Consider the following 21,904-nt stretch of genomic DNA (forward strand, 5'->3'; position numbering starts at 1 on the left):
CATATTTTAAGTAATTTTAACATGTTCTTTCTTACAGTAGGAAAAGAAATGCAGGACAAAGGCAGACCATAACTTGAGTCAAATGAACAGTAACATATTCAATACTAAAATGAAAAAGTGTACACATTTTTAATATGCATTTAAGTGAAACAAAAATATAACTGAGACAGATGCAGCTATTTTTATTATTTTAGCTGTTTTTTTCATAGCCAGTTAAAAAGTGTATGGTATTGTTAATAGAAAAATACAAACATTACAAATTATTAATTTAGTTTTGCTTTGTTCACTTAGGGAAAGTTTCCAGAATGATCAGTCAGTTTATTAGGGTAAGAACATTAATTACTTTTAAACAACACATCGGATCAGAGGTATATGTCTTGTTAGGGTTTACATTCTTATAAAAACTAGGGAACCAGCATTTACTTTTTATACAGGAGAGAAAGTAGCTGCCTTCATGCTGAGCTATTCTGTTTCTTTTTCTTCTTTCGCACTGGAGCGTCCAGCTTTTGTTTCTCTGGAATAATTTTTCTCTTTCTTTTTGCTATTTTAACCCTTTTAGTAGTCCAAAAATCTTTGTTTATCCCGGCTATTGATGATTTTTCATCTTCTGTTTCTGAAAAAAAGAAGGGAATTATTCACACTGACCTTTATGTCCAGTCTTTGTAGTCTAAATGGCACAGAGACTGATTTGTATCTCATTTTAAAAAAAGGGTTATAAATAGCTTTTTATTTTACAGTGGAAAGCACCATTTATTCTAGTTTTGCTTGCAAAATTAAAAAATATAAAGATCAAGCATGTACATAGATGACAATGCAGAAAAAGAACAGCAGAAAACCCAAACAAATCTGAGCTAGACTTCCTAAGTTTGCCCAGCTACAGTGGCCTAATTTTGCTTATAGGAAAACAAGACATGCAGTTCTATTAACTGTTTATTTTCTTATCTGTCTCAAAAGTTTCACGGTGGCTTCCTCACTATGTTATTCTAATAAACAGAAAACTTTAATAAAAGTGACAGGAGGCTTATGTTCTCCAACAAACATATGGGCTTGAGACACTCTCAGATTGGTAAGTGTATCTGTATCACTTGTCAGCATCACATCCCCACTTCTTCAAAACACCAGAACATTTTCCAGTGGATATAGTAGAAACCTTGCACTTGGTGTATTCCATTTCACAGTCACATTAACAATTCAAAATACAAAGCTCTGTTACCTTGAGATGATGTTGCAGTTTTCTCAGAGTTTTCTTTTAATTCTGAAGCTTGGTCAAGCCATACTGCAAGACACGTCAGCCTAGCTTTGGTATTGACTTCACACAGTAAAGATGGCCCATCTTTAATCTGAAGAAAACATAAAAGAAGATTATTTAAACCTTATTTTATTTCTGGTTAAATTTAATTAAATATTTGAAGTGAGAAAGCATCTTACTGCCCACTTTGATTGTTAGGCAATTGTATCACTCAGCTCTTAGAATACAAATATTCTATTACAGATATCAGGGGATATAGTGTCACAGACACATGTGCAGTGCTAACAGCAGTGTTAACCCACCGGAAACTACTGTTTTAGGATATCCTACCCCTCAGAGCTGGACAGAGCTCTGTAATGCAAAACTTTGCCTACAGGGAAAGGAATTTGGTCAAAATAAATAGGTTACACAGAAAGGAAAGAGATCCCTCATCATTCTGTCAATTCTGTACAAGGGGAATAGAAATGTAAGGCGAAGAGGAATGAGGGAGATCCTGCACTTACAAGTATAAAATCATCAGAGTGGGTGATATTAAAAACAGGCAAATTCAGATTTGAAGTGTATATATGTTGAGAAATAATTATTTGAACTATCAAAGATACTTATCATAAAATACAGTAGATCCTTTGTAAATAGGCAATAATTTTTAAAAAACTATTTCTGATTTTAAGAGCAAACAATAAAGACAATAAACTTCAAAGATAAGACATGATTCCTTGTTGAACTGTGCTACTCCGAACTGTTTGAAAAAACAGGAAATACAATTATCCAGTACATTTATGTATTTGAATTTTTTCCAAAGGATAAGTTCCTCCCCTGACATGAATAACCACTTCCCCTGCCCAAACCATAGACTTCATGTTTTTAGAAGAGTAGCAACAGTTACCACCATTACAAAATTTCACAGCAGTCCTTAACTAACTATATAATCATAATATGCATAACTGATTAGCTAGGCATAAGCCTGGCCAGGTCTGATGGGAAACATGACTTCACATAAAGTAGAGATTAGATCTCATAATATCATCAGATTTTACAGTTTGTTAAAAAAAAAAAAGTACAAAGATGAAAAAAATATGAGTGCATAAATATGTGCGCATTGACATACATCTCTACTGAACATAACATGGAAGAAGATCAAGACATCCACATTTCATATAAAATTTCCTCAGTGACTTCAAATGAACTCTTACAACACAACTGTCTTCAGTTCTGGTTCTCTGTTAATTTTCTTAACTGCAAGTTAAGAAGTAGTCTAATACACCAACCTTATCAAGATCCAGATTCCACATTTTAATGAAACCGTCACTGGATGCAGTAACAATAATACGCTGTCCTTCTCTTTCAAAACTATAAATATCTTTTATTCTGTGGAAAGGAATACATTTTTATCTCATAGCATCACAGTTCACTTCAGACCAGTAAGATGAGAGAAATTAAAGATAAATAGGCGACAGTCTAAAAAACCAGTTTGAACAAAAAACACCAAAGTGACAGGCCGGAACTTGGATCTGCTTTGAGTGCTGTCATTTATATTAGGAACATTTGCCTTTGCTAGGCTTATTAGGATTCAATTCAGAGCTCTTTAATACTTTAAAGCATACACTATTAGACACATCAGTGACATTACTGCTAATGCTTTTATGTTTTGATGAATTCAAAGCACCATTTGGACAAATATTTGGTGTTCAAAACACTCCTATTGTTTGAACTGACTAAAACTGGTTTGTTTTTTTGAAGCACTCTAAAGAGTCAGAATCAGTAAAGACTGGTTAAAAACAAACACAAACACACACACTCTCACTCACAGATTTAGAACAGTAATATTCTTAATTCTGTACCCTATTGTTTTTGTAACATGCATGGACAGCACAGTACTTGTGCTCATCCAAAAAGCAAACAATTCTGTTTGGACTTTAGCACATAAATTCACTTTCTATACTAAAACAAAAGCAAAATATGCTGAACATTATAAGCTATTGAACTTTAGAGAGGACTCAGCACTGCCATAAATATTTAAATAGTAAACAAATATAGAATACCTGTTTTCATGAGCTTTAAATTCACACAGGCATTTTTGAGAGTCACAGCTGTAGAACCTAATCATTTCATCATCTCCAGCTATGGCAAGGATAGAATCCTTGGAGTGGGAAAAGAGAAATGCAAGTGTGATCAATTTCATGTATTTTAAACCAATTAATTTCCATGCACCTCTCGATTTTGTACTTACTGTAATAAATCTAAGTGAAGAAATCCTCCTCTCTGTTGTAATAGTGCCAGTGATTGAAGCTGTGTCAAGTCTGTAGATATCCGCTTTGTTTGCTATCACGGTCACATACTTCTCTCCATCAGGGGACCATTTAATTATGTGTGCATCTGTACACATTGATACAGAGAATCTAAAAGTAAGAATCTTTAAAAGCTGCTGGACACTGTTTTCTACCTAGACCTAAGGAAATACTCGGTGAAAAAGTCAAAGAAACTAGAATAAACAGCTAAATGCTCTTAAATGTTTATTTCTGATTAGCAGAATCATGTAAAGAAAAACAAACTAAAACACATTTATTTAAATACTCTGACCTCAAATTTCAAGGAAAAAAGGGATTTACTTAAGTGGTACTATGTTTTCCTTTTGCTAAATGATTATTATTAAAGACATGAGCTTACATAAACTTGCCTGCATGTGTAAAAAAGACATTTTGAAAGTTTGCAATTAACCAACTTGATTAATTCAGTCAACTTTTCTTTACATGAAAAATAAAAACTATCAAACTGCACTTAATTAGTGGATTTAGATTGATAAACTCACTTTGCTTCAGGTTTTTGATGAAGGCTGATCGTCCTTCAACAAGATTCCAAGTTCTGAAACAGAACAACAGGTAATGTACATTCTGGTTAAAATCAGCACAGCAAAACTGAAATCCAATCTGCTAACATGAGGCACCCACAGGAAGCTTTTAAGGCTCTCTATGCATTTTTCTGCCTTAATGCAAGAGAAAATGATGAGTTCTTATATTGCTTGCACGCTCTAATGCTGAACTTGTGTTATTTATTTTCTAAACCGCCATTTGCAATACTGAGTCCAAAAGGAGGCCAATAGCAATTTGCGCCATAAAAATAGCATTTAATATCTCTAAAACAGGTATCTACAGCAACATGGAAACACTCCAAGTGAAAAATCACACTAAACAAAACCTGTCACTTTTCAAAAGTTTAAGCAAATTGTGCTCCAAAATGCAAACAAATTTATACATCTACAAGTAACTTGTGGAGAGTCAGAGCTCACAAGAAGGTATGCTGGCACTGAGAACTTCAAAACACAAACCAATGGAGTTTTGAACCATTTGATAAAAAATAAGTTTTATCAGTGTTGTATGGCCTAGTCCCAACATGGAATTGTTGCTTATAACACCTTATTAAGAGTAACTGAATTATGATTTTCCACATTCCTTCAACAGTTTTGACTCACCTCAATGTTTTATCTGTTCCAACTGACAAAGCTAATTTCCCAGAAGGATGAATAGAAAGAGATGTCACATGTCCCCTGATAAAAACAAAACATTAGTCACATGTATTATTTACAAGGAAAATAGACATGAAAATGTACACAAATATGAAGATCTAAGAAACCCACTTATGTGCCTTAATGGATTTCAAGCATTCCCATCTCTTCGTGTTCCAGATACAAATGAGTCCATCTTCAGCCCCACTCAGTAGATGTGCAGTCCCATAAAACTCCAAACAAGTTATCGTGCCTAGAAATAGAATAACAACATTGTACACACCAAGCAGTTATTGCACAAATTAACAGAGAACATACAACTTAACAGAAAAGCTTCTTCCATCAAGGCATGTTCCCTACTACCCTAAAGTTGGGAAAATCCAAATTATTTCCTAAGTATTTCTTAAAAATACTTGCTATATTCAATACTTTCTTGCTATATTCGATAGTCTGTTATGCTCTATCAGGCACCCTTTACCCACACACATCTGAACTCTATCTGCTCTGTTCTCTGTCCCAGCAGTACAGAGCACAGAGTCTTTCCTGAGTACTCAAACACCGTGGCAGACATGGCAGAGAGCTTCTATCAGTGACAGGAATGCTCCCATGTCAAAGCCCTGCTCCTGACACAAAGCTGAATTTGCTGCACATGCTGTTTCCCCATAATCACCAGATGTATCATACATGAGTTAAATACAGCTACCGTGCTCAATCTAGCTCCTGGATCTTTTGGGTTAATCAATACTGAGCTACAAATGACCCAAACAGATTTATTTGTACAGCCATTAACAGATGACCGTACCAATGATATAGACAAAGGGTGCACCCTCAGCAAGTCTGCAGATGACACCAAGCTGTGTGAGTGGTGAGGGATGGGACGCTATCCACTTCAAGCAGTGGGCCACGGGAACCTCAAAGTTCCACGTAGCACAGTGCAAGCCAGTATCAGCACAGGCTGAAGGACAGACAGACTGACGGCACTGGACATGAGAGGCTGGACATGACCCAGCAATGTGCGCTTCCAGCCCAGAAAGCCAAACGTGTCCTGGGCTGCATCAAAGGCAGCATGGGGAGCAGGTTAAAGAAGGGGATTCTGCCCCTCTGCTCTGCTCTTCTGAGACCCCACCTGGAACACTGCATCCAGCTCCAACAGGTCCCCAGCATTAGAATGATGTGGATCTGTTGCAGCAAGTCCAAAGGGCCATGAGGATGACCAGAGAGATGAAACACCTCTCCTGCGAGGAAGGGCTGAATGAATTGGAATTATTCAGATTGGAAGAGGCTGGAGGGAGACCTTATTGTGGCCTTCCAGTACTTGAGGGGCCTTAGAAGAAAGATAGGGACAAACTTTTTAGTAGGGCCTGTTGTGATAGGACAAGAGATCATGGTTGACTAAACAGGGTCAATTTAGATTTGATGTAAGGAAGAAAAGTTTTTACAAGGACAGTAGTTATACACTGAAACAGCTGCCCAGACGTGTGGTTGATACTGCATTCTTGGAAACAGTCAAGGCCAAAATTGGTGCTCTGCATAACCTGATCTGGTTGAAGATGTCTCTGCTCATTGTGGTGGGGTTGGACTAGACGACCTTTAAAAGATCCTCTCCAACCCAAACTATTCTGTGACTCTATCATGTACTTTGCAGTTGCAATTCAGGCAGCACATACAGTGGGCAGTGTATCAGGTTAACTCCTCTGGCACCAGCAGCCTGCTCTCACACTCAAACTCTCTCTTTTGTGTGGCTCATGTACACTTGTGACAGGACAAGAATGATGTGAAAGACAGTAGCTGGAGTAGGCATGGTCTAGATAAACTGTCCTGATAGAAGAAAAATGGTGCATAAGCCATTTGTGGGTCCTAGCTCCTTAACCAGTTAAAACTACAAATAATTTAAAGCAGCAGCCATATTTGTGTGCTAATACAAAATTTTTTTTTTTTTACCTTTTATGCTCAAAAGCTTAACTTGTTTGTATCATCACACCATCATGGTTGAAACACCACCACTACTACAGTACTTATACTACTTACAGTACTACACTACTTATTAGAAAAAAAAATCAGTTTTCTTCTTCTGGCAAGAGCCAGTTTTTCAGCTAAATCTTTTTCATTAGTATTTTTTTACAAAGAGGTGCTCACTTACCATTGTGCTGTAGCAGTGCCCCATGTTCTATCTTCTTTTTCATGTCATAGATTTGGATTGTCTCATCTCTGCTCCCAGTGACCACATATCTGTTATTCACTGCTACTGCTGACAACGAGGCAGAGTGGGCATGATGTGTAAAATCAGGGACGACTGTCCAGGACTGTAAATGAAATGCAAAACAAACAGGTCTTTCTCAAGCTTACCATATAAAGCTTCTACTTCATGCTCCTGTAACTTCATTCTTTGAAAGAAAAAGCTGAAAAAGTATATGCGTAAAAATCAGAATTGAATAGGTTGGAAAAGACCTCTGAAATCATCATGTCCAACCCGACTGAACATCACCTTGTCAACCAGACCATGGCACCGAGTGTCACGTCCAGTCTTTCCTTCAACACCTCCAGGGACAGTGACTCCACCACCTCCCTGGGCAGCCCATTCCAATGTCTAATCACCCTTTCTGTGAGAAATTCTTCCTAATGCCCAACCTAAACAGCTGCTGGCATAGTGTGAGGCCACATCCTTTTGCCCTATCACTGGTTGCCTGAGAGAAGAGGCCGACCCTTACCTGGCTACAGCCTCCTTCCAGGTGTTTGTAGAGAATGATGAGGTCCTACCTGAGCCCCCTTTTCTCCAGACTAAACACCCCCAGCTCCCTCTGACACTCAGCAGACTTGTGCTCCTGACCTTTCCCCAGCTCCACTGCCTGTCTCTGGACCTGCTCCAGCACCTCAATGTCTCTTCTGAATTGAGGGGTCCAGAACTGAACGCAGCACTCAAGCTGTGACCTCATCAGTGCCGAGTACAGGAGGAAGAATTATATACTTAGTTGTAAGCATAAATAGGATCTTACTGAGTTAATGAGCTGTTAGGAGATTAGTCCAAAGGATTTACGCGTTCAAACCGCCCCGCGTAATCAGTGCTGTGCTTAGACAAAACTGTCTCTTCAAAGAGATAAATCCCAAGGGCAAGAGAGGCGGATTCTCTCGTTTTCCATCACGGCAGGCTGGAGACACGCCTTCCACCTGGCCCCAGCCCACGTCCCATCCATCCTCCGCGCCGCGTCAGGAGGAGCGACCTCGCACCGCGGCCCTCCGCACCCACGTGGCCGCCCGCAGCCCGGAGGCTCCGTCGCTCCCGGGAGCCCTTCGGGACAGCGAGGGGGCCGAGCCTGGCGGCAGAGGCCGCGGGAGAGGCCGCCCCGCCCTCGCATCGCGCTTTAAGAGCCCGGCGGCGCCCGGAACCGCGGCTGCGGACGGGCGAGACGGTGAGTGCCGGGGCGCGCTTCCAGACGGGCGGGCGGGGCATTTCCCCCACAAACTTCCCTTGAGGCGTTCGGGACCGGGCTGGACGGGGCTGTGAACGCGCGGGTCTCGTGGACGGTGTCCCTGCCTGTGGCGCGAGGTTGGAACTAGATGGCCTCTAAGGTCCCCTCCAGCCCACATCGTTCCGCGATTCTGTGCTTCTTCTCTCCCCCTATTCCCCCCGTTACCTGGCCGGGCCGCGTGGCGAACCCCAGCAGCACCTGTTCGTAGCACCCCGCCACCAGCTCCATCCGCCACCGCACGGCGCCGCCCCGGGGCCCCCGCCGGCTCTTCCGCCGCCCGCCCGCCCTCCGCGCCGCCTGCGCCGCTCCGCGCTGGCCCCGCGCTTGGCGCCCGGCCGCGCTCGCTCCGCGCGACTGCGGAGGATCCTGTGGGAGGGCCGCGGAGCGCCGGGCGCCGGAGGGAGCGGCGCGGGGTCAGGCTGCGCGCGGGGCAGCCCGCGCAGGGGGGGCCTCGCGGGGCGGAAGCGGCGCTGGCGGTGATGGCGGCGGGGAGGACGAGAGGCGTTAGTGCCGGGATCGCGAGGAGGAGGGGCGGGGGGAGCGGTGGCCGGGATCGGGGTCTGCTAGCGGGGAAAAGGGGCGCGAACCGATTTATTGGGAGCGGGGCGGGGTGGGATAGGCTGGGGTGTTCCGCCCTTTCCCTTCCCCGAGGCCGCGGGGCCTCCGCCTCTCTCGGGGCGCGCGGGGCGGGGAGGCCCCGGCGGCGCTTGGGCCGAGGAGCCAGAGAACCAGCCCCTCCCCACCCTCGGGCCCCGCCGGCTTTTACTGTTATTTCGTCGGGTCGTTTTATGTTTTTTCATTACTTAATTTCTTATCGCGTAGTACAATAAGCGGGAAGCGCGACCCCGGCGCCAGTGTGGCCGCTTGCGGAGGGCCGCGGCCGGGCGGGGCGCACTTGTGGTCGGGCTCTTCCCGTCGTGCCGAGTGGCTCGGTTAGAGAAATGCGTCACGGCTCGGGCCTGGGCTCGGCCCGTATCACCGCGCCGGCCCGGAGAGCTCTGGGAAGCTCCCTCATCCCCGGGCCCTGACCCAGCGCCTCGTGTGAGCGAAATTAGTGCCGAAGGAAGCGGGGAGGATTGCCCGCTGTCTGGGTGAGCGGTGTTTGCACGGGCGATTCAGGCCGTGAGCAGCTTCGCCCGCCTTTTTGCCCGTATGAACGCAATACTGCGAAAAAGTGGCATAAAATAAAAAGCTGCAATAATGCGTGTGTAATCCAATTAAGGATGTGTTTGAATTCTGAAGGTTGATGTTGCCCCACTGCTTAAATGAAAGCTGGCTGTGACTGTAGATATAGTTAAAATAAATGTAAAAAAATTTATTATATTAATACATGCTGTTATAATTGCTTTTAAAATGTTTTTGTTTTCTAGTGAAAAGGCCAACATCGGACAGGGAAGCGTACAAAACTGGTTTTGCATAAAAGTTGGTGATAACCAACGGAGAAGCCGTTGCATCACTTGCCTCCTGATAGCCTCTTGCAACAAGATTGCTCTGTCGTGTGAGCCATCTTCCATTAGGTCTGCACGAGTGGAAAGTGGTAAGTTTAAAAAAAAGTTACTGCGCAGCTGTGAATTCAGAAATCAGTATTTCAGTGTTGAGAGCGTGGAGGCGTTTATAGTTCCTTTTATTAAAAACTCATGTTAGAAAAACATTTTTATGTGGGTATTTGCATTAGTAACAACCACCCTTAACAGGAAGAAATTGCTGCTGATAATTTTTTATAATGAACACTATTGCTTTCAGTTAGCACGAGCTTAGTTTAGCATATGCTAACCTTACTAGTCTTTCAAGGGCTTGATTGTACTTCACTCTTTTCTTGGCTTCACAATGGCTGTGGGGATGAAGTCCACAGTTATTCTGGCTAGCACCCTGCATGGATGCTGCTATTACGGTTTACGACTATTGTGTATCAAGTTAGCCTAATCCGTTTGCAGAGGTAGTGCTCTGAACTGCTCTGCTCTGCTCTGCAGGCAAGCCTTTAAGGCATTGTAGATGCTCTGTGTTTATTGCAGTATGTGGCTGTGGATTTAATCAGCCAAGATGTAAAACTTAGCATAAATTCTTGCCTGGAAATGGGAACTAGAACTGCAGCAGTCAAATATCTGCACTGGAATTACACCAGATGTAAAAAATCAGTAGGGGCAAAGAACGCCTCTGTGAAACTAAATGCAGGCTATTTTGCAAATGAAGTTGGTTTCTGCACTCATTTTTATTTATTGTAGGAAAAAGCCTAAAGAAAGGAGGTTGGCATCAACAAAAATGAGTAGCTCTTTGGGAAAGTGTGTCCACTGGTTTAGTGATGGCAGTAAAAATTTATTTGCTGGTTATGGTTTTGATGGTAATGAGTGAAATGTGTATGTGGAAAAGGTGAGAGAGGGAGAAGAGAAGGTGCAGAGAGAGATTGTGTTTGCTTGTACTGTGCCCTCATCCTGCTTTTATTTCTTGTATTCTTTAGCACATAGGAAGTACCACTGCTTGTTTTCAGCTGCATAGTTTGTGGTACAAGTAAATTTAAATTTGGCTAAAAGGGGAAGAAACCGGGGAGGTTGTATAAAATGTACTGAAGCCTGTATATTTTGCCTTGCTTTTAACTATTTTAGAATCTTTTGGGTTACTGAGTTATTGTATGTAGGTATTTCAGAATTAAGGGTAAGGTATAGGTGCCTTAAAAGATCTCTTAGAATTTTCTAGTGTTTCGGACAATGGGAAAACCTTGTGGTCTGTTACAGTTTAGGACAGTGAAGATTATATCTAATCATAATCCTATTGGCCATATATCTTTTTTATCTCCATTGTTTTAACTGTGACAAGTCAGAACTTAATTTTTTATGTTCTGAATTAATCACATTAAAGTATATGGTGGGTTAAACATATTTGGAAGTAATTAATATTGAGGATAAACTCCTTCATCATCTTCCCCCCCATTTCTTTCAGCTGGTGGAGTGTAATAAATTGAACCTGTGCAGTCATACTGTTGGGGAAAGACAGAAGACAGTTTGAACCATGGCAAGCCAGGTAAGATCATTTAGTCAGAAATACAGGCTTGCAGTGCCTCAATAGATTCCAGAACCATACTCAGAATTCCTAATAAATGTAAAGCTGACATAGCTAGCTTGCTCTGAGTTGGGTGTTCTTTTAGTCCTGTGACTTCTTCTGGCAATGTGGTAACTGGTGGCTGTCCTCAGGACACTTAATTGTGTCAACTCCAGCAGGTTGGGGGGCATTACATTAAGCTTTGCAGTTTGCATTATTTGAGCGCGAGCTCTTCTGAAAGACCTTGCGCATAACACTCTCTGTATAAGATACATGTGGAGATGTTATAGAGGAAGAACATTAAAGCCTGCGTAAGTAAATGCTGTGGAACATCACTCTTATTTTTGAAAGTCCTTGTTTTTTCAGAATCTTAATTGAGGGAGGCAACGGTGTTATTAATAAGGCTGTTTCCCCTCCTCTTTTGTGTAGTTACCCCACTCACTTCCTTTTTGAACTGTGGTTTTTGGGGTTTTAGGGTTTTTTTGGTTTTGTGTGGGGTTTTTTGTTTGGTGTTTTTTTTTTTTTTTTTTTTAAAAGGTTTTTTTTTTTTTTATTTTTTTTTTATTTTTTTTTTTTTTTTTTTTTTTTTTTTTTTTTCCTTCCCTGAGAGGCACTTTTTATGCCTTTCTTCCTGGCCTTGCATCTGGGTTCAAGTTTTCCCTCAGCCAAGCTAGTGCCCATTCCTGGTCTGCTTTCTCCTTAAATTCCATTAATTGGCCTCTTCTTGTTCCTGGCCTGGGAGAGTGACTCACTGCTGGATAGTGAGGAGAGGCATCTCACAGAAGAAGAATTCCTAGGTGAGGGGAGATAGGGATAGCGGAGATCCTCTCTAGGCAAGAGTGACAACTTCCCTGCCCCTTCATCGTGCAGCGGCAGGGGTTTTTGCATCCTGGAGCTCAAGCGGAACACAGTCCAGTCCTGAAGCTAATTATTAACATTTAGGATTGGCCAGCATCAAAGGGCTATCTGGTTTGTCCCTAATTCCCAGAGGAAGCTGTCAATCCTTTAGCCAGCTTGACAAGTCAGGGGAATATGGCTGTTCATACAATCCTTTGGCTCTGTTATTTTTGCCAGGCGTTTTCCCCAGAGGCTGCTTTCCCTCATGGGAGGCGGAGGGAGAAATGGGACCCCAGGCTTCTTTCAAGGGCAAGGTGAATATGGGGAAATCACCTGTGGTGATGGGGAGTGGGAGGGAGGAATGTAGATGAGGTGAAATACTATAAAGGCAATTTTTTATCTCCCTACAGGACTTGATGGCAAAAAAAAGAGAATGTCTCCAGGCCTACAGCTGGTGGAGAACACCACAGAAGAAACGGAAGAAAAAGAACAAAATAAAACCAGGAAGAATAGAGTTTGTCCCTAGTAGTACTAACACAACCAGGTAAAGACCTTCAGAAAAGGAGCAGCTCTGATCCTTTATCTGTTTTAAATTGCTAATGACGAGTGAATGCCATCAATTATTTTAAAAATCCTGAAAATGGCACACCTGGTGCCTATACACTAAGTATTGCTTATGAAATTGTATTGCCATTTGAAAAATTAAGATTTTTTTCCCTGGTTTCTCGCTCATAATTACTTGAGATGTGGTGTTAAAGTAGTCGTAGCTCTTACTGAATCGTGGCTGTAGTTTGATATTTTTTCTTCGTATTTTCGGGTGTCCTGCCCTTCAGACAACAAAATAGTACTTTCTAAAACCAGCTTTAAAAAAGCTTCTTTAATAAATTTGAATCTTTGAAATGCTTGCAAAAGTCGTAGAATGGACTCAGAGGAATTGAGAACTTGCTGGAGTGATGGCATTGCAATTCTGTACACTGCTCAGCAGAGATTTGCAGTTAATACTCGCTTCACATTTTGTCTCCTTATTTGTCCAGTAATAACTAGTTGCTTATACGTTAGAGACTTTAATACTGAAATGAACTGTTATTCTCAAACTTAATGGTGGTTCTCTTATCTTTTTAAAGACCGGATTATTCAATATTTGTTGGGGAGCTGACTCCAGAAGTAGATGATTTTCAGCTCTATGACTATTTCCTAAAGAGGTACCCCTCATGTATTGACTGCAAGATAGCAACAGACCTGCTGGGATATTCCAGGTAATGCCTGTGAAAATGCGTTAATGCTGTCAGTAAGTTTGTTGCTATAAGTATTGTATTAGGAACATGTGTTTGAATTGATTTTGAATTTTCTTCAGAAGCAGAAAGAGATTAGTCTCTGGCATTATTTTTTTAACAACGTAGATCCTCGTAGTTCTAAAACTTTATGGGTAGTTTTAGCTGTTAGTGTGTTAAGCTTCAATTCAGCCAAATGCGTATCTGCATGAAAGCAGTTGGATGGTGGGAGAAGGGAGAGCTCTGCATGGACATCTGTGCTTACCTGCAGCAGAGTGTCCACTTAGTCATGTGTAGCACTGAGGACAAAATAATTCCCTTTTTACACGTGGAAGAGAAGTCTAAGGCCTAGCATATCTTAGGGGGTTGGGAGATGGAACTTATAATACAGTAAATAAAGCTTAGTAGAAATTACACTGGCCAGGCAGAGTGAAGCAGGGTTGAGCAAGTTTGCTGTTTAGAAAACGCTGGCTGTAGTGGACTGATCAAGAAAAATAAGGGCAATCTGAGAGAGCAAATTTAGAAAGAAAGTTAGAGCTGTAGAGCAGTAGGAACGGATTAATACTGATATATTAACTGCTGTAAGTGCAGAAATAGAGACTCTAGTTACTTACGCAGACAGCAGTTAACATGTATTGTTTCGCTGGCTTTTCAGCAAGTTGCATCTAATGCTATCAACAAAGCTTTTTGCTTCTGGCCCAGTTTTTTTAATTTTGTGAGAGCATCTTCTGTGCATGTGCACATGCCAGAGAGGTTGCTTAGGTAGTAGAAGCTATAGTAGCTACTATTTTCTGTTTTCGCAAAGACAGAAATTGAATTAATTGGCTTTGTAACTGTTATGAATACTAGAATTTGTTTTCTCCCTTTTGAAAATTGTAGAGGGTATGCCTTTGTCAGATTTGGTGAGCAAGGTGATCAGATGAGGGCACTGCAAGACTGCCAGAATGCACCAGGTCTGGGGGGAAAACGAATCCGGCTGAGCATAGGAATTTCTAAAAGGTAACAAATGAGTTGTGCATTGATACAGTAATTCTAAATAATCGGATTCTTTTAGCTCTGCCTTTGTAAGGACTGTGGCCCTTGCTATAATAGCTGTACACGATGCAAAATCACAGAAGCATTATGTTTTGACTGCCTGGATCCATCAGCCTCTTTGAGGATTGCTGGGGAAATCCAACTCTTAAGTCTAGCCAGATTGTATAACTTGGGCTTAGCTGCTGTTGTAACCAGACTTAATGTTTACAGTAGTGAAGCTGAATACATTTATAAGTATTTCATGTTTGGGCCTGAAGAAGGTAGAAGGGACAACAATATTTGTTTTTAGGCCTTTCCCCTTGGCTTAGACAAGGTAGCACATTGTTAGTTTTAAAGTAGGCTGGCAGAGGAAGGAACTCTTCAGTGGAAAAATACAGAATATAGAGGAGAAGAAGCCAAAGGAGGTGTTGCTTAAACAGTAGAATACTGCTCTTTGCTTCTCAAGTTGTTAGGGCAGCAGGAAATACTAAGTTGATTGGGTTTGAGAGGGTTTTCTGCCAGCTCAGTTTTCTTAGTCAGTTATTTAAGGCAGTCCAGTTAGAGAGTTGATACCAAATTTGATAAACTTTAATCCAGAATACAGACCAAAGTAGAACTTTCTATGAAACAATTTCAGTATATATTCATGAGGTTAGCTTGTTTGTTCTGTTAGAAGGCTAAAAATAACAGCTCCTGCTTCTCTTCCCAATTTTGCCAATGTTGCCTCGTTGCTTTGGAACAGAAATGCCCTTAACCAAGAGAGCACCGTCCAGATTTGCTTTGACTAACTTGCTTTGAAATTGAGGTCCCAAAGAAAGTTTTCCTCACTTCTGCTATCCAGAAGAATGTCAGCACTATTTTTAGGTTTTCCTTTCCTACAGAGATGGGTGTAGGAGAGAAGTTGGAAGCAGAAGACTGAGACATTATGAAGTAATTTGTTTTCTACAGTAGTAAGACAGTAAAATACCTATTTCTTAGAATGCATGTTTAGCATTCACAGTAATGACATAAAGCAAAAATGACATGTGGGTATTGAAATACACACCACTAATCTACACAGGTTTCTGAATGGCTGAGTACTATGCTCTTACAGCATCCAAAAATCCAGCCATCAGTAATTTGTCGTTAAGTCACTTACATCGGAAATTATTTCTGAGCTCCTTCAGTTTGTATTCTTGGCAAAAAGCCAAGCCAGTCTGTGTTTTCCATAGCAAATTGGAGATAAGAGACATTGAACGCTGCAAACACTGCTTGGATGTAATCAGTGAGGAAATGTCTTAACTGTACGGGATTTCTTGGAATGTTCAGCTGATTTATCCCAATGTTTTTCATATAGTGTGTCTCAGTTTTAGAACAGATTATTCTTGTTCAGTGATACTTGTCATTAGTCAGCCTGAAGTTGTCCCTGGAAAAAATCTGCTCAGGAGAGGGGAAAGCAGTGAAAACTAATCACCTGGCCCTTTGGTCTTCATAACTAATGAGTTTTGTAATTTTCCTGCTGCTTTGGCTTCTTTCTGGATAATGGCAGAGCTGACTTCACCTGACCTGTAAGTTTTGGCAACTGTTGATGGACCAAAACTTGAGAAGGGGAAGGTAGACATGGTTAATTGGCAGGCAGTGTCAGATGCTCCTCTGTAACAGATAATCTGACTTTACCCCTTGTTTCTGGAAATAACAAGATTTTGTATTAACAAAACAAAGGATGGAAGGACTGATTAAATGTTTGAAGTGTCTTTAAAACAGTGGCGCTTGGTAAAGGTCCCTGATCTTAATGAATCATTTCTTATCAGTAGCTTGCTTAACAGAGCTTAATCAATAACTTGCTTAAAAAGTATTTAAACTGAATACAGATAAATGTAACTTGAGTTAATCCGTAGAAATAATTACTTTTGGCATTGATGGTGAGCATTTGCTCTCCTCATGAACATGAGGTATTGTGCTGTGACATAAAACTTAGGCAACTATTTAGAAAAGTTTCCTCATAAATTTGGAAGTGTGTGAAACTTAAGCTTCAACACTGGCTTTACAGTTGCTTCTTCTCAAACTCTTAAGTGTATATACCTTCTCATGTTTCAGACTGAAAGCAGAATTCCAGCGGTACCAGTCATACAACTATAATGACTATTATCAAGATTATCAGAACTACTATTCACAGTGGAATTACGATCCTTATGCTGACTACAACTACAGCTCCTATACTCCCTATGACAGCATGCATGCTGTTGGAGACTGCTCTTTAGGAGATGCTGTTATGGCTCCAGCTGTTTTTGAGGTAAAGATACACAGTTGATTTAAAAAAAAAAAAAATCACTAACAAGTCATGTGGATTGTGTACATCAGAGCAAAAAAGTCCTAAAACTGAAATAATGCAGTCAGATAAGTGTGAAAGTTATGTTCAGCATTTTGGGTTTAGATGCTTGAGTGCATCTGTAGAAGTAGATATTTATGCAGTAATATTTGCTCATCTATGTCAAATAACAGTTCTGACAGTAATTTTTTGTAGTGTTTCTCTCAGCCTGTTTTTCTGATGTACTTTGATTAAAGCAAAATAAAGAATTGTTGTAAGATCATATCTAGGTCAGCCAGTAGATCAATTACAACTTCCAAAAATGCCTTTCAAGTAGAACTATACTATGGGTTTTTAAAAAAAAAAAACCCAAAGCATTAAAAAGCAACAAGCATTCCACAAGAAGCCCTTCCCCAACAAACACCACCTGCTTCTGTTTATTTTATAGTGGTGGGAGGAGGGGAATGTTTGGGAGCATAAAATTATTTTGGATTTGTGATGTTTTCTGAAACTATGGTGTTTTTTTTTTTTTTTTTAGGAAGCTTCAGCTATGACTGAAATCAATGAGGACCTAATAACTGAAGGTAATCATAATTCTATAACCGCAGCTTGAATTTAGCAATAGTTCTGTCCTTTAGCAATTCAAGCCAGTGACTATTGGATAAAGAATGGGCTATAGGTAAGATGAGGTAGGATTTTAAAGCTAATAGTGTACACCATGTCAAATAGAATGGGACATTGTCAACAATGTTTTGCAGTAGGCTTCTTGTAACTTTGCCTTCATTCTCCTTCCAGAATGGTCTGTTGGAGAAGTTGTTCTATATCTTTGTATTGATTCTGCTAAGATTATTGTATGTTAAGCTCATTAGTAGAGATATTTTATAATAGTGTCCAAAAATTTTAAATATCCCTAAATCTCTGCTTCACATAGAAACACCAGTATAGATCTAGCATTTGAATACACTTACTCCAAAAGAAGCTGGACTTGTTAGCTTCATTAAAATTTTAGGTGAATAAACATCTCACTAGATGTATCAAGTTTGTTAAATCATTAAATTTACCTAAAGTACACTTTATTATGAATTTACTTCATATTTTTGTATGCAAGTCTCCCAAGTTCTGACCCTAGTACTTACCAGGCTTTTATTTGCAGATCCTCAGCTGTACTTGGATGTTGATGAAATGAACAGACAATTTATGGAGACAAGTGAAGAACTCTATGATGCCCTCATGAATTGTCACTGGCAACCTCTGGATACGGTCACTTCTGACATCCCCTCTGCTATTTAAGTGTCTTATATAGCATGACCGTTATGACCAAGGTGCTAAAATTACATTTCTTCTACATTACTCTAGATCATAAGTTTTAAAGCACAATGATAGGTTGGGGTATTTTTGCTATGCTTTTGGCATATTCTGTAATCTTTTTTTGTTTTGTTCATCACTTGGAGCATCTTGAAATCATGTAAATATTCTAGAAATGTAAAGAGTTCAATGGGGTCTAAAGATAGACTTGCCTGTGTAAATAAAATTTTGTTTCTGCAAACTGGCCAGCAAGAGATTTTACTTACATATGCGGAACACCTTCTCTTCTGGCTTGTGGAGTTCAGCTGGAGGCAGTAGGGGTATTTCACCTGTCTTTGGTATGGGCATCAGCACTAGCAAGAATTAGCTCCTAGCTCTTACATACTTCCAAGATGGCTAAACAATCTTACAAACTCTCAATCTTAACATGCTGTGTAGTTTTAACATACAGAAAGGTAAACTCTGAGCTGCTGTAGCTGCAAACATTCCAAAGACTAATGATGATACCTGCTGATAATTTTATTTTTGCCCTTCTTGTTAGTCTTCTCATCTGACCCTTTAAGAAACTGGTGTGATATAATACCTGTTCTTACACATAAAAATCATTGGAGGAAACCCTGTGTTTTAAAGGAGAAAGGAAAAACCATCAGCAATTAAAGTATCCCATTATCCTCTTCAACTAAGTTGTACCCTATCCTAAATAGGTTATTTGTTCAGTCTTCATACTCAGCTGTTTTATAGTCATGAGGTTTATAATATTTTAGTAGGATGACAGTTCTCAGTATTCAAGTCAAAAGAGGTTAGGGCAGATGGCAATGAAGAATGTCCTTGAAGATAGCAACTTCTGAGTGGCTTCCTCTAAGCTGTTCTTCTCTGAAAGGGTATAAAGTATTTTCCAGTCATAGGGACAGCTTAAGCTCCCGTTACTACCTAATGTACACAATAAAATAAATTCAGGCTGGAAAGTGATACTTTTTGAAGAGAAAAAGGTAGAAATTACCATATATCTAATACAGGTGAAAGCTACTCAAGGCATTTTGGTACTGCCATGTGTGTTTGGGGGCAGTCTATACTACAATTGCTAGGATGGCAGGGGTTTTTTTTTTGTCTTTAATGACTTAATTACATTAAAGTGTTGATCATAACCTATATGCTGTTCTTAAATGTGAAACTGGTACTGCATTGCAGAGTGATGACTTGGCACAGCAGGTCCCTTCTACCTGCTCACCAGAATCTCCCTCTTTTCATTGTTTAATTTCAGCTGGGATTTTTTTTTTCTTTTGAAGTCCCATCCATGAAATACAGATGCTCTAAACTAGAGACTTCTTTTGGTGTGATACAGGAACTTCATTCCTCCTGGATTTTGTGCATTTTGTATGTAGAAGAAGAGAAAACAAAACCCCCTCATTTAGGCAGGGGGATTACTATTATAGTCTTAAAAACTGTTTCCCTGCTTTGGAAAGAACCAGTTGCAACGATGGCTGAAAACTGGGATTTTGTAGCTGAATGTTTCCCTGATGTGAACTGGTCAGTCTTTGGAGGGTCATAGTAGGGAGATTATTGATGGGAATGTGACAGGAAGGGGAATAAATGAAGCAAAGAGAATCTAGATGAAGAAAGGGTTGTGCGCCTGTATAGAATTGTTTTGCAGGATTGCAGAAGGGAGGGAACTCAAGATAGTAGATGCAGGCCCCTTCAATTTGGATGTGGGGGTGTTAAACTTTACAAACCATGCTGGATTTGATGTCACTTCAGTTGTAGCACACAGCTGTGGTGCCTGAGCTTGATAGTACAAACCAGTTGCTAGGCAAAGGACTTTGTATCTAGCAAGCACTGTCATCACAAGCTGGAAGATTATAAGCCAGTCACAGACCTGGAAGCTTCCTGCTTTGAAGTGCATATCCTGCTTTGCATAGTGTTACCTAACACCATACTTAGGCTGCAGTAAGTAATTTGTGGAAACCTATTGTGCTATCAGATGCTCAGGGTGCATGTTGGCTTGGTAGAAATCTTACAGAGTGTGCACTGACTTTTAGCTTTTGGGAGGTTGATCCATGTGTGAATTATATAATGAGGAGCCCGTGTAGTTGTGTGATTTCACTTAGATCAGCATTGTATCACCACAGCACATAAACCTCAGTCTGTAGTCACCCTATTTATCCAGATCTTACATGTTAGCAAGGTCTCCACGCTCTGCATTAGAGACTGTTTTCAGACATGTACCTTCTGTTCTGGCCTGTAAAGTACCTGTATAGTGAAAATACTGTTTATGCAATGTAGTGAAAGAGGCTGTTTGGGCCATTAGTTCTGCAAACCTGAGGAATGTTGGGGAATATATTTTCTTTAGTCAGCATAGAAGAAAAGTGAGGTGAAGAAGGGAATCTGCTGGTTGCAGCCCATGTGATACTGTTTTAAACAGCTCTCTGACTTTGTTTTCTGTTTCTTGAGCCTTTCTAGTCTATACTGCTTACCAGTTAGGAGTGCATATATGGGATCAAGAAACTGTGTGCAGCACACACTCTTTACTGTAAGGGCACAGTGAAAAATTTTTCTGTATTGGTGTAAGCACAAATTGGGGAAAAAGCGAGTGCATCAGATCTGCTGGCATTCATTGCTGAGACTCTTAGCTGAGGAAACTTCCACTACTGGTCCAACTACCGCCTGCATTATTGAGCTTACACAAAGACCTCAACGTGTCCATCATACAGATGCCTGTCCTCAGTTCTACAAAGAGCTGATTGCAGTAGAAACATTAAGAAAAAAAGTATCTGGAGCAATGTTTTCAACACCACGCTATTTCACTTTTGTGTTTTGTCTGTTTTACCCAGCTGAAATGTGGGGTTTTTAAAGTCTGATGAAGGGGGCTTTTTTAAGAATATCTAGTATTGGTTTTATAAACTCTTCATTGTACCTAGCTGTGATAGATAGTGCCTTTACCTAACAGCCAATTATTTCTTGAAAAAGAGTAATGTTTTTGTTTTCCACTTCTCTGAACAGAAAAGCTTTAGTACCATGGTTTGAAGGGCTAATGATCCTGCAGTCAGTGAACAGGGAGAAAGAAACAGGCTAAAAACCAGTGAAGACTGAAAAGCGTTCAAAAAGGTTAAATGGTACTTAAGCCGTGAATGTTTCTTTTTGCAGGGTTGCTCTTGGACCAACAGCTTTGTAGCGCTACCTCAAAGTAACTTGCAGATATAACTCACAGGGAAGATTGATCAAATGGTGATGATCACTATCATTCTGCTGGAATATATATATATATTTGCCTTTTGTTTTGTCTCATTTTTAATGACATTTATTTAACTTCAGTGACTCATGTCAATAGATGTTTGACTAGATCAACAAGTATTTCTGAGTCATGAGTTTCTTTAAAGGTATGTCACCGTATGGAAATTGTTCTAAATAAGTTAAGTAAATAAAGCAGCACTTGAATTTACAGAGCAAATGTAGTGTAGCTGCATTTGACACGTATGTGGAAGAGAAAATCACGTTTACAGCTTACCTTATTATTCTTAGCACGCATAAAGAGGGAATCTTGTTTTAAATTTGTCCAGCTCCTACATGACCAGCACAGGAATGATTTTAGTCAGTTCCCCACACAGGTACCATTTTAGAAGCCAGCATTGTTGCTAATGAATGTCTGTTACCAATGGGCACAGATCCCATCCCTCTGTAAATCTAGCTCTTCCCATAATTGAAACACATTATGCTAGCCTTCCTTCCCCTCCCTTTAAGCTGAAAGCTAGCATGGTAATTGCTTCCTGGACAAAATGAGTTACAAATCCAGGCTAAAATAGTATTTTTTATGTTTTGATAATTATATTGATGTAGATCTTGACATGTGCATTGTAGAAGCAGACTACCATCCTAAAATTAGTCGGCAGCTGTAGCACAGCAGCCATTTACACAGAATGAAGCGGTTCTTGCAGGTGACTTAAG

General features: G+C 40.5%; 2 protein-coding genes across 10 annotated transcripts; one reads left to right on the top strand and one right to left on the bottom strand.

Annotated features, from left to right (window-relative positions):
* Positions 1 to 158: 158 nt before the first annotated feature.
* Positions 159 to 8,721, bottom strand: PAK1IP1 (PAK1 interacting protein 1). 2 transcript variants are annotated; one of them, XM_040058784.2, is made up of 10 exons: positions 8,384 to 8,721; positions 6,892 to 7,054; positions 4,884 to 5,004; positions 4,719 to 4,793; positions 4,059 to 4,111; positions 3,480 to 3,625; positions 3,292 to 3,389; positions 2,518 to 2,617; positions 1,214 to 1,340; positions 159 to 613 (listed from the first exon to the last, which is right to left on the bottom strand). In XM_040058784.2, the coding sequence occupies exons 1-10, from the start codon at positions 8,444 to 8,446 to the stop codon at positions 453 to 455; spliced, it is 1,107 nt and encodes a 368-aa protein (XP_039914718.1). In that variant the 5' UTR covers positions 8,447 to 8,721; the 3' UTR covers positions 159 to 452. The 2 variants fall into 2 exon arrangements, with proteins under 2 accessions (XP_039914718.1, XP_039914727.1); XM_040058793.2 differs by lacking the exon at positions 8,384 to 8,721 and adding an exon at positions 7,745 to 7,884.
* Positions 8,056 to 21,410, top strand: LOC120750300 (tRNA selenocysteine 1-associated protein 1-like). 8 transcript variants are annotated; one of them, XM_058419891.1, is made up of 11 exons: positions 9,154 to 9,309; positions 9,589 to 9,755; positions 11,153 to 11,233; positions 12,326 to 12,402; positions 12,499 to 12,632; positions 13,213 to 13,344; positions 14,239 to 14,358; positions 16,450 to 16,645; positions 17,199 to 17,244; positions 17,814 to 17,982; positions 21,107 to 21,410. In XM_058419891.1, the coding sequence occupies exons 4-10, from the start codon at positions 12,373 to 12,375 to the stop codon at positions 17,948 to 17,950; spliced, it is 795 nt and encodes a 264-aa protein (XP_058275874.1). In that variant the 5' UTR covers positions 9,154 to 9,309; positions 9,589 to 9,755; positions 11,153 to 11,233; positions 12,326 to 12,372; the 3' UTR covers positions 17,951 to 17,982; positions 21,107 to 21,410. The 8 variants fall into 8 exon arrangements, with proteins under 8 accessions (XP_039914758.1, XP_039914787.1, XP_039914740.1 ...); XM_040058824.2 differs by lacking the exons at positions 9,154 to 9,309; positions 21,107 to 21,410 and adding an exon at positions 8,056 to 8,158 and having other exon boundaries at positions 17,814 to 18,206; XM_040058806.2 differs by lacking the exons at positions 9,154 to 9,309; positions 21,107 to 21,410 and adding an exon at positions 8,613 to 8,721 and having other exon boundaries at positions 17,814 to 18,206.
* Positions 21,411 to 21,904: the final 494 nt, after the last annotated feature.

Source organism: Hirundo rustica, chromosome 1, assembly GCF_015227805.2.
Source record: "Hirundo rustica isolate bHirRus1 chromosome 1, bHirRus1.pri.v3, whole genome shotgun sequence".
NCBI classification, from domain to species: domain Eukaryota; kingdom Metazoa; phylum Chordata; class Aves; order Passeriformes; family Hirundinidae; genus Hirundo; species Hirundo rustica.

What these genes read in the sequence shown, in the direction of transcription:
- PAK1IP1 (XM_040058784.2), bottom strand. Translation starts at nt 8,446, where the DNA reads ATGGAGCTGGTGGCGGGGTGCTACGAACAGGTGCTGCTGGGGTTCGCC. An exon ending in CTTCACTTAGATTTATTACA is followed by an intron (nt 3,390 to 3,479) that starts GTAAGTACAAAA and finishes TCCCACTCCAAG; the next exon opens with GATTCTATCCTTGCCATAGC. An exon ending in AACTGCAACATCATCTCAAG is followed by an intron (nt 614 to 1,213) that starts GTAACAGAGCTT and finishes TCTTTTTTTCAG; the next exon opens with AAACAGAAGATGAAAAATCA.
- LOC120750300 (XM_040058824.2), top strand. Translation starts at nt 12,373, where the DNA reads ATGGGACCCCAGGCTTCTTTCAAGGGCAAG. An exon ending in TGGCTCCAGCTGTTTTTGAG is followed by an intron (nt 16,646 to 17,198) that starts GTAAAGATACAC and finishes TTTTTTTTTTAG; the next exon opens with GAAGCTTCAGCTATGACTGA. An exon ending in TGAGGACCTAATAACTGAAG is followed by an intron (nt 17,245 to 17,813) that starts GTAATCATAATT and finishes TTTTATTTGCAG; the next exon opens with ATCCTCAGCTGTACTTGGAT.